This window comes from Argopecten irradians, chromosome 3 (assembly GCF_041381155.1).
Source record: "Argopecten irradians isolate NY chromosome 3, Ai_NY, whole genome shotgun sequence".
In the NCBI taxonomy this organism is placed as follows: domain Eukaryota; kingdom Metazoa; phylum Mollusca; class Bivalvia; order Pectinida; family Pectinidae; genus Argopecten; species Argopecten irradians.
In genome coordinates this window covers 30,280,743-30,292,864 of record NC_091136.1, presented here as the reverse complement: position 1 = coordinate 30,292,864, position 12,122 = coordinate 30,280,743, and the positions used below count along the sequence as shown (strand labels likewise).

Genomic DNA, 12,122 nt, shown 5'->3' with positions numbered 1-12,122 from the left:
TAGTCATATAGGAAATTAATTAGATATGGTGTCATGGTGGCCATCTTAGATTTGGGATCAACCCGAGATGTGACAACATTTGTCTAGATCATATCAGGATAAATTTAGGCAAGTTTCAGTCAAATCACACTCGTAGAACTGGAGAAGATCTTCAAAATGTGATTTCAAGATGATGGCTGTGGTGGCCATCTTGGATTTTGTGTCGATCCGAAAAATAACAACACTTGGTTGTGACAATGTTACGTTCATCTCATGCAAGTTTCAGCTAAATCGCACTGGAAGAACTTGAGAAGAAATTCAAAATGAGTTTTCAATATGGTGGCTGTGGCGGCCATCTTAGATTTTGTATCGACCCCAAAAAATAACAACACTTGGTCGGGACAATGTCAGGGTCATTTCAGGCAAGTTTCATCATCACACTGATAGAACTTAATTGTTTTGATTATTTCTAATTGCATTGCCATGTTTCCTCCAAATAGTTTTTTGCTGTCTGTATGAAGTAAATATCAGATATGAAGCAGGTAATAACATCCCATATTTCTGTCAATGCAGTTGACTTTATTGAATTTATCCAAGGTTTTCTGTACGACTAGAATATCTAAATGGTTGTGACAGTGACATTTTAAACAAAATCTGAATTCTATCCATGCCACCAGGATGAAGAGAAATAATAGCTATTTTTGTAGATGTTTCTCATGACAGATCTTTTTTGTGCAATACAAATTTACCCATATCATACTAACTTTGAGCTTTTTGTAGTTGTGTCCAGTTGAGCGTATAATTTTCATCAGCGATTCCTCAGCGTCTTTCTTTGTGTGACTTGCCATGTACGCCATGCCGAGAAAGTTATCAATCTCCTGACTGTTAAAGATCTGTAGACAAACAGAAACAAAATATTTTCTGTATACAATTTCTGTGAATTTTGCGATTTACTATGGTAAACTTTACGCATGGGGGTTATTTTCCCTATATAATGACTTTCGTGTAAATCATGAAAATCAGTTAGTTGCCTCCCTTGATACCTATTTGACCTTAGATACTTACGGATGATTGCAAAATCTAAATACATATTATTACATATTGTATATCATAAAGTTTGTGCTACCATTAATCAATGCTAATTACCTATCGTGCAGTGACCCTGAAACAAATGGAAATGTTACAGACCATCAGTCTTTGTTTTCTAATTACATGTACAATATAAGATTTCCGTTTGACGGGAAAGGTCTTTTGTTTACCAACCCAGTCATAATTACTGCCCCATCTTCAGATAAAGAAGAAGAAATAGGGTATTATCTGTATATATCATTTGATTATTTGCCAATGCAAAGTGTTTACCTACAATCTGGTATAATTGTATTCTTGTACGGATGTCAACATGAAATAATCATATATCGACAGAGATAAAATCTATGTTACAAAAACAATTGTTTTATAAATGAAATACATGTATACGTCAAATGCATAAATCGTTCTTTCAAAGATAAAATTTGTATCTGTCATTAATTAAGTGCTTGATTAAGAAATAAAATTAACGAGAGGTATCACCAATCCATCTTTATGATTTAATTTTATTGTAAACTTTACAAAATATTACATGTGGGGGAAATTTTCGTGATCGAGCAAACTTTGCATAATTAGCAATGTTAATTTAGCATAAATAGGGAAAGACATCAAAGCCATTATAAACATAGAGTGATCAATTCCTATAGAAATCGAGTAGTAAGTACACTAGAGGAACTGTCATTTACCCTCCTGCATGTCTTACATAAGAAATTTGTCTTACCTTCATCAGAACTGATGTGACTATAGCCTTGATCCAAGGGTTGGCCATAGTCATTATCTCCTTGAGAATAGCCTGCAGCTCCTCCACCAGTTTAGTCGCTGTCTGTAGTAAATAACGAACTGTCTTTTATTGGCCATTAACTTTGTAAATAATATCTTTGAGAAAATGTCAAACAGTATATTCATTTTTAAGTAGGATAACAATAGTTAATATACAGTTTTTTTCTGCATTAGATATTAAATCAGAAATATCTGTAGAACGTAAATGCTCCAATCTCATGTTATTATTCAGTTCTGCTTTGAAGAATCCCATGTCTATTAGATATCCTTCTAATACTGCTAAACCTCATACATGAGTGTATTGAATTTTATACTGGATTAATCAAAATTGCAAATGATTTTCTTCTTCTTTTGTTTTTCTTCTTTAATTTCTGGTATGAAATATAGATAAATATAAACATGAGGATGTTTGTAAAATTAAAAAGTTGCATAATTGTGCTACAGAATGTAAACTATATCTACCAGGGTAATGTACATGAATGAACAGTGTGTGTATGGGACAAATGGAGAGAAAGAAGGACGGAGAAGTCTGTCCAGTCACATGATCATGATGGAAATGTGTGATGTTTGGCAGACAGCCCTCATGTGTGAAGACATTAGTTTGAGACAAGACTGACACCAGGGTCACAACCCTGAAAATCATGTGTAAAGAAACTAGAAAAGTCTGCAAGACTAAACAAATATGAAATATGACTTTCATGGAACAGGACAGGTAGGGATAGACACGGGTAACAGTATACGAACAACATCCCCGCCCAACCCCCATATTTCATGGTGAGGGTGTAAAAATTACCCTGGCTGCCAACGGGGAAACCAACCCAGCTGTTGAAGGGCTCTAAAGAAAATTAAATAGAGAAGCTGTGCTATATATATGTATACCTGTGTCACTTTTGGCAAGCCCATGTCAATCTGTGTCACATGTTGAGTAGAGCATGACATCATATGAATGGAGAACCGATAGGCTAGCTCCATGTGGCTATTGTCCTTCAAATGCTGCAGGACAGGTACTATATGGCAGTGCATTCTCTGTAAGGGTAAGACTGGGCCATTCTCCTCGTCATCCTCATCAGGACAACAGGAATCTGGGGACAAAACAACAAGGTTAAAGCATATTCAAATTTTGTGACCTTCCAAGGTCTAGCTCATTTACCAATTTTGATAGCTTTTATCCAAACCTGCTCCAAACATCTGGCTCCAGTATTATCAATGCTCTTTAACTTAAGGATATTCCTTAACTTAAAAAATTCCTTAGAAAAGCATTGCAGAATTTAAGGAACTCTGCTTAGCTAATTAGTAACCTTCTTTAAATTCTGTAATGCTGTCAGACCGATGAAACTGGTCTATGAACTTCTTGCTACAAAGACTACCAAGAGGCTCAAGGGCCTTAACAGTCATCTGACTTCTTTGGCAAAAGTCATATAGAAAATTAATTAGATATGGTGTCATGGTAGCCATCTTCAATTTGGGATCAACCAGAGATGTAACAACACTTTGTCAAGATTATAGGATCATTTCATGTAAGTTTCAATGAATCGTAACTGTAGAAGTAAATGAGAAGAAGTTCCAAATGAGGTTTCAAGATGGTAGCTGTGGTGGCCATTTTGGATTTCGGATTGACCAGAAAAAATAACAACACTTTGTCTGGACCATATCAGGATCATTTCAGCCAAGTTTTAGCTAAATGGTAGAACTTGAGAAGAAGTTCAAAATGTATGTTCAAGATGGCGGCTGTGGTGGCCATCTTGGATTTCGGATCGACCCGAAAAAAATAACAACACTTGGTTGGGACCATGTCAGGATCATTTCATGCAAGTTTCAGCTCAATCGCATTAGTAGAACAGGAGAACTTCAAAATGTGTTTTCAATATGGTGGCTGTGGCGGCTATCTTGGATTTCAAGTTGACCCAAAATATAACAACACTTGGTCAGGATCATGTCATGCAAGTGTCAGCTAAATCACACTGGTAGAACTTAAAAATGTGAGTATGATATTGATATGTATTTTCCCCCATCTGGGTATGGGAAATGCCCCCTCCATACATGACTGGCACACAAAAATAAACAGACAGAATCTGCCATAATTAATGGTATTGCTGCTTACTGATATGTATCTTACCTTGCATGGGAAGGACACAAGCAGTCATTTGGTACTGACTGACCAACGGCATTATGACACTTGAGTTCATCACCAATGCATCTTCCTTAAAGGTTCGGTCAAACCGTTCAAACTTATCTGTTAGTTGGCTTCCATGGTGTTCATCTGGATTCAACTCCTGAGATTGAAAAGTTATAGGTTTATAAAAGTAAAATATGAGATACAGTTTATTTTTAGTCACTAAAAATCCAATCGGATTAATTGTTCTTCGTGAACCTACATTATTTTAGCCAGTTTTCTTTAAAATTGAAATTATATGGTGCCATCACATCTGTTGTTGAAAATTGCTAGACCACTCATAGTTTCTCTGTTTTGACCTACTGACCTCTCCTAACCCTGCTGTTTTGGCCTACTGACCTCTCCTTAACCCTGTTCTATTTGTGACCTATTGACCCACCCTAACCCTGTTGTTTTTGCCCTACTGACCTCTAACTCTGTTCTGTTTGTGACCTACTGACCTCCTCTAACCCTGTTCTGTTTGTGACCTACTGACCTCCTCTAACTCTGTTCTGTTTGTGACCTACTGACCTCCCTTCCTTAAAGGTTCGGTCAAACCGTTCAAACTTATCTGTTAGTTGGCTTCCATGGTGTTCATCTGGATTCAACTCCTGAGATTGAAAAGTTAAGGTTTATAAAAGTAAAATATGAGATACAGTTTATTTTTAGTCACTAAAAATCCAATCGGATTAATTGTTCTTCATGAACCTACATTATTTTAGCCAGTTTTCTTTAAAATTGAAATTGTATGGTGCCATCACATCTGTTGTTTTGACCTACTGACCTCTCCTTAACCCTGTTCTGTTTGTGACCTACTGACCTCCCCTAATCCTGTTCTGTTTGTGACCTACTGACCTCCCCTAACCCTGTTCTGTTTGTGACCTACTGACCTCCCCTAACCCTGTTCTGTTTGTGACCTACTGACCAATCTGTTCTGTTTGTGACCTACTGACCTCCAATAACCCTGTTCTGTTTATGACCTACTGACCACTCTGTTCTGTTTGTGACCTACTGACCTCCAATAACCCTGTTCTGTTTGTGACCTACTGACCTCCCCTAACCCTGTTCTGTTTGTGACCTACTGACCAATCTGTTCTGTTTGTAACCTACTGACCTCCAATAACCCTGTTCTGTTTGTGACCTACTGACCACTCTGTTCTGTTGTGACCTACTGACCTCCCCTAACCCTGTTCTGTTTTGACCTACTGACCTCTAATCCTGAACTGTATTCGGCAGCTTCACACTGGTTGTTTACAGACAAAGCCAGCTCCACAGCTTTATACATCTCCAAGCATGGAACAAGCTGATCTGAGGAAAAAACAGGAGCATTAAGTTCAAATTATACACACAGCAATACAAGTTGGAATTTTCTAGTCTGATAAGTCATTACTTCATTTGTTGTTTCAATCTAAATGTGTTCTTTTATACCGTGTTGTTTGCCTAACTGACCTGATGAACAGACTGACACAGCCTGACAAGCCAGTTTGTAGGTGATGCTGGGCAGGTCCCGTAGACGACTGGTGCACACGTTGTTATTCTCCGCATTAGCCTGCAGGCGTACAAATGCCATGGCTACCTTGTATAACATATCGGCTGTTTCAACGGACGGATCAGACTCAAACAGCTCCCTAATACATATAAAAAGGCATTGTTTATCTTGATTCATAGCATTTAAGAGAATCACATGGCTGAAAGCAAAATTTCCATAAAGTCAAACATCATTTATTCAAAACACAATATTATTGTAAAACCTTTATTGTTATATAAACAGTTCCAAACCAAAAACTAAAATGCTGAGATTATACAGATGTTTATTTAGCAGCAGGATGAAGTACACATATGTACTCCATTTGATGACAAATATTCATATAATAATTTGTAGATATAGAGGTTACACAACAAATGGTTGTTAGATATGGAATTTATTCCACACACGAGTTACAAAAAACACAAGCTTTAGCGAGTGTCTTGTATAAACTTTAAAAAAATAATTTATGAGTGTGTAATAAATTCCATATCCAACAACCACGAGTCATGTGACCTGTTTCTACCACAATTTATATCCGCTTTTAGTCGTTATAAAAGTACACGCACAGCAGAACCGTGTCGTCTTCTTCCCTCCAAATAATCATCAAGTCAGTGTAATCAAGTCCATTTCAGACTTGTTAAATCTACCAAACTCACCAGTAAATCCTTTTCTGTCAAAACGAGTTACATAGATTATTTTAGCCTACACTACGCATACAACATCACATTTTCAACACAACAACCACTTCATATACTATATGCTTTCCAACAGCAGTTTTGACGTCAAGTGGCGATCACAACATAGCATGACGTCACTCGATTATTGATGACGTTGACAAATGATGACGTGGCACTAGGAAATAAATAGTTTGGTCAAAGTTCACCATGTCAGCCAATCAGAATGCATAGAGAGTTTATACCACGTGTGGTATAAGAAAATTGTAAATCAACAGCTGCATTGTTTATTTGATACCTTGAGAGTTGAATAACACCGCTTATTGTGGTAGAAGGAGATTTACAACACAGATCTTTTAGTACATAACAACACACTAAATAAACACGAGACCAAAAACCAAGTCTCAGTGACAAGAAGTGAGGTGCATATTTCAAGATATTTTCTACCTGTATTATAGTTTATACCTAACAAAACCACTTTGGTGATCATCTTGATCAAAATTGTATTACCTGCACATTTTCAGAGCAGTCTGTATTCGTCCTGTGCGAGCGGCCTCTATAGCTAACTCGCCTTGTAGCTGTATCTTAGGTATATTGAGGATATCTGCCAGTCTACAAAACATAACAACCATAATGTATCTTTTATCTCAGTAGAATATCAGAATTGGGTTAGGTGATTGTGAAATCCATACATTTGTCATGAAAATAAAAAGTTTGTTTGAGTTGTAGCTATTTTTTTAGAACAATCTATTGGTTAACAGAATCTTACATGGTCTGTCAAGTGGACAGAAATATCTCAACCTGAAAGTTAAAGACTTTGGCTAATCAAACCAAGGCTTGCCAAGGGTTGATGGTCAAAATCATTCACCAGGGTTGAGATATCCCTGTTCTCCTGGCTGGGTCATGTCAGATTCTTTCTCTCCCATATTTTAAAGAGAAATGGTGAAAATTCAGTCGACATGAATGTGCGTAAAAATGGTCACCGCATGTAATGATGACGTCACTGTCTAGTGCATGTGAACAGTCTTTTCCCTACCCCGGTAAAAGACAGCGTTATCTTTTCCCTAGCAACCAAGGGATATCTTTGTCAAGTATGGGAGAAATACATTTCGGTAACAGAGAGGGGAAAAATTATTACCTGTAAATTTTGGCGAAGTTTGTTTTACTCCCACCTTCCTTCAAAACAAAAGACATTTCAAGGTTATAACATTTATTCTGCTCTGGACCATGTATCAACTATTGTTATGCCTGCTCAAACTAGAAATGTAAGCAAAGTGCTGACTAATACCCCCTATAACCCCAGACAATGAGAACCAAATGTTCCCCATTATATGTTTCCATGGTGACTATAATTGAAGAGTGTGATGTACCAGATAACAGACATCCTTATGTTACAACAATTGACTAATTATGTCTCTTCATTCTAACTAGGAGCATAATGGGGATAATTGTTATATTATGTAATGGAAAATTTCCCATGCTGAACTGATGACAAAACCATACAAGAATACCAAATGTGAAATCATGTACATGTACTTACACCTTGTGCTCGCTGCAGGTAAAACTCAGTCACGGAGACAATAAGAGTAGACTTTCTGAAAGACTCGTCTTCAAACTCTGCAAGTGTCAGGTGCTTCCCGAATTCAACCTGAAGAAAACATAACAGTACACATTCATGACCACAAAAATTGTAAAGTGGACTTTCATGAGAAAGTCTTGACACTATATTATATATGTACTATTATATAGGCAACACACAAGGTCCATAATCCTTTGTGGAAGCTCGAACTTGGTTAATGACAAAATAAGGTATAATTGTTATATAAAGTAAAATGACCACCATTAATTTTTAAGGCCTTTAGGACAATCCACATCGTAATGGTAGTTGTGATCCGTTCTACATTTAGTCTTTGACTTGGTTACAGAATACATATACATGCTAGACCCAATACCTTACTTCTAAGGTCATCATATTCTGTATAGTACCTCACATCTGAAAGCCTTCCATACCTGTATATGTTTTCACTTACCTGTAAGGCTCTTAAGCTCTGTAGGCTAGACAGGACATGCTTCAGTTCCTCTGTCTCTAAATCATCTTCAGAGAAAAAAAAAAATTACTTAAATGATTGTGACATTCAACATAACATATTCGGCAATTTAAAGAAAATTTGATTGTAACTGTACACAGCTGGTTATTCTTGTGGTGAAATCATGAAAATATCATCAAATGTTGATATCAATCAGGCTCACAACATACCATTAGAGAATGTAAGTAAGTGTCTGACGATGAAAATCCCTGCCTCTGTGAATAGTAGCTGCTTTTTTTTCTTGTTTTCCTGAAATAAGGAAGACATTCCTGTGCTATAATACAGCATGAATAGAGTTTACTGACTGCAGACTTTCAAAATACCTTAATAGTAATACACTTCATTATCCTCCTAACTTTGTCAATAACACAGTCACATATTAGACATGTTGAGTCAAAACATATACATGTACATATTATTATTATTTTTTTTCTTCTTAAATAATGGACCTATGAGCCTGAATCACTCACCTGCTACCCGGTAATCATGGTACATACTAGGCATAAGATAGTCAATAATTGGTTTGGTATGTTTACTTGTACGTGCTATTAACAGCCATGGTCATGTAAGGATGTGCCAGGTTTGATGGTGGAGGAAAACCAAAGTACCCGAAGAAAAACAACCGACCAGAAGTCAGTTACTGGCAGCTATCCTACATGGAGTTTGAACTTGTGACTCAGAGGTGGAGGGCTTGTGGTAATATGTCGGGATATCTTAACCACTCAGCCACCAGCACCCAGAGGTGGAGGGCTTGTGGTAATATGTCAGGATTTCTGAACCACTCAGCTACCGCAAACACAGAGGTGGAGGGCTTGTGGTAATATGTCGGGATATTTTAACAACTCAGCCACCACAACCCAGAGGTGGAGGACTTGTTGTTTTAATGTCAGGATATCTTAACTACTCAGCCACCACAGCTCAGAGGTGGAGGGTTTGTGGTAATATATCAGGATATTTTAACCACTCAGCCACCACAACCCAGAGGTGGAGAACATGTAGTAATATTTCGGGATATTTTAACCACTCAGCCACTGCAGCCCAGAGGTGAAGGGTTTGTTGTAATGTCAGGATATCTTAAATACTCAGCCACTGCAACCCAGAGGTGGAGGGCTTGTGGTAATATAGCAGGATATTTTAACCACACAGCCACTGCGACCCAGAGGTGGAGGGCTTGTGGTAATATGGCAGGATATTTTAACCACACAGCCACTGCGACCCAGAGGTGGAAAGACTGAAGTAATATGTCGGGACATTTTAACTACTCAGCCACTGCAGCCCAGAGGTGGAGGGCTTGCAGTAATATGTCGAGATATCTTAACCACTCAGCCACCGCAGCTTAGAGGTGGAGGGTTTGTGGTAAAATGTCCATACATTTTAACCACTCAGACACCGCGACCCAGAGGTGGAGGGCTTGACGTAATATGTTGGGATATCTTAACCACTCAGCCACCACAGCCTTGAGGTTGAGAACTTATGGTAATATGTTCATACATTTTAACCTCTAAGACACTGTGACAAAGAGGTGGAGAGCTTGACGTAATATGTCGAGACATATTAACCACTCAGCCACTGCAGTGTAAAAGTGGAGAGCTTTGGTAATATGTCTTGACATCTTAACCACTCAGCCAACACAGCCCTAGAGTCAATAAGAATTTCTATGTATGACCTCATAATTTAAACAAACTGGTTGTACCTCAGTAACATGATACAACACGATATCGGGTCTCTATCCCTTATATACAGTTTATTGGTATATGGTTCTTTGTATGATTTTAGCCAATTTAGAGTGCTGTGACATTAAATGAAGGTCAAGGTCATTCATTTGAACAAACTTGGTTGTACTTTATCCCAACATGCTAAAGACTCAATATCAAATCTCAAATTTGAACAAACTTCGCAGTCCTTGACTCCAGTATGCCACAAGCCCAATATTTAGTCTCTAGGCCTCTTAGTTTCTGACAAGAAGTCATTAAAATATTTTAGCCTATATGATGCCTGTGAGCATGAATAAAGGTCAAGGACATACATTAGGACAAATTTGAAAGCACTTTATCTCAGAATTTGACAGACCCAGTATCAAGTCTTAGGTCTTTTAGTTATTGACAAGAAACTGTTAAAAAGATTTTAGCTTATTTGACCATTGTGACCTTAAATGAAGTAACTTGAAAGCCGTTCATTCCAGCATGCCATAGACCTAATATCAGGTTTCAGGCCTCTTAGTTATTGAAAAAAAGTCATTCAAAAATTTTAGTCAGACAAATGGATGACAGACAATACACCATGCCATAGCCCACTTGGCTTTTGGGAAGTTGAGCTAAAAATCAAAATCAATTGCAAAGGCTGAATTCAATTTTGTTGTACTAACATTAAAAAATTCTGAACTTTTACCTGTATCTCACTGTTGACTGGGTTTGGATCCCTGGACTGTATTACGTCGTTAAGGATGACTCGGACCAGATTGAGAATCTTCAATCCACAGGTGTAAGCCATATCCAAGGGTAGAGACTTGAGCAAACTGACAGCCTTGTCCACCTGTGTAAATACAGACTGTCTCAAATAAAATGTTCATCACCTTCTTCATTTATTGATGATCTTGTCGAAACCTTTACAAGAAGTGAATTATCTTGAATACGCTGATGGCTACTGCTAATGAAACATCTTAAAACAAATATCAGAGTTAAGATTTAACAGAGAACTTCCATCCTTAACCCAATTTTGTCTTTTGCTAGGAACAGTTGGTTGGTTGACTTTGTGTAATCATACCTTTCTCTGTGTGATGAGGATTCGAAGATCAGCCTTGTTTAACCTTGACATACTTTCATTTCATTTCAACAAATTTTATTGCAAATAATATGCAAATGGATTTGGCAACAGGCAAAGCCTATATTAGCCATCTCCAAACAAATCCGGTATAGTACAATCATCAACAAAATATTTTAACAATTAACATTACATACTTTGCATAATCATACCTTGCCCTGTGTGATAAGGACTAGGAGATCAGCCATGTATAACCTTGAAATACTTTGTGTAATCATACCTTGCCCTATGTGATGAGGACTAATAGATCAGCCTTATATAACCTTGACATACTTTGTGTAATCATACCTTGCCCTGTGTGATGAGGACTAGGAGATCAGCCATGTATAACCTTGACATACTTTGTGTAATCATACCTTGCCCTGTGTGATGAGGACTAGGAGATCAGCCATGTATAACCTTGACATACTTTGTGTAATCATACCTTGCCCTGTGTGATGAGGACTAGGAGATCAGCCTTGTATAACCTTGACATACTTTGTGTAATCATACCTTGCCCTGTGTGATGAGGACTAGGAGATCAGCCTTGTATAACCTTGACATACTTTGTGTAATCATACCTTGCCCTGTGTGATAAGGACTAGGAGATCAGCCTTGTATAACCTTGACATACTTTGTGTAATCATACCTTGCCCTGTGTGATGAGGACTAGGAGATCAGCCTTGTATAACCTTGACATACTTTGTGTAATCATACCTTGTCCTGTGTGATGAGGACTAGGAGATCAGCCTTGTATAACCTTGACATACTTTGTGTAATCATACCTTGCCCTGTGTGATGAGGACTAGGAGATCAGCCTTGTATAACCTTGACATACTTTGTGTAATCATACCTTGCCCTGTGTGATGAGGACTAGGAGATCAGCCTTGTATAACCTTGACATACTTTGTGTAATCATACCTTGCCCTGTGTGATGAGGACTAGGAGATCAGCCATGTATAACCTTGACATACTTTGTGTAATCATACCTTGCCCTGTGTGATGAGGACTAGGAGATCAGCCTTGTATAACCTTGA

The 12,122-nt window shown here is 37.8% G+C and overlaps 1 protein-coding gene across 2 annotated transcripts in view; it reads right to left on the bottom strand.

Moving 5' to 3' along the window:
- Window positions 1-12,122, bottom strand: part of LOC138318161 (kinetochore-associated protein 1-like) — a 51,791-nt gene that overhangs the window by 14,782 nt on the left and 24,887 nt on the right. For both annotated transcript variants that reach the window (XM_069260306.1, XM_069260307.1), the window contains exons 29-40: window positions 10,675-10,818; window positions 8,457-8,535; window positions 8,230-8,294; window positions 7,740-7,847; window positions 7,338-7,375; window positions 6,710-6,811; window positions 5,447-5,625; window positions 5,208-5,305; window positions 3,962-4,118; window positions 2,725-2,927; window positions 1,787-1,888; window positions 744-872 (exon numbers count right to left, since the gene is read on the bottom strand). In XM_069260306.1, the coding sequence (XP_069116407.1) occupies window positions 744-872; window positions 1,787-1,888; window positions 2,725-2,927; window positions 3,962-4,118; window positions 5,208-5,305; window positions 5,447-5,625; window positions 6,710-6,811; window positions 7,338-7,375; window positions 7,740-7,847; window positions 8,230-8,294; window positions 8,457-8,535; window positions 10,675-10,818 (1,404 nt within the window). The remainder of the gene's footprint in view (window positions 1-743; window positions 873-1,786; window positions 1,889-2,724; window positions 2,928-3,961; window positions 4,119-5,207; window positions 5,306-5,446; window positions 5,626-6,709; window positions 6,812-7,337; window positions 7,376-7,739; window positions 7,848-8,229; window positions 8,295-8,456; window positions 8,536-10,674; window positions 10,819-12,122) is intronic.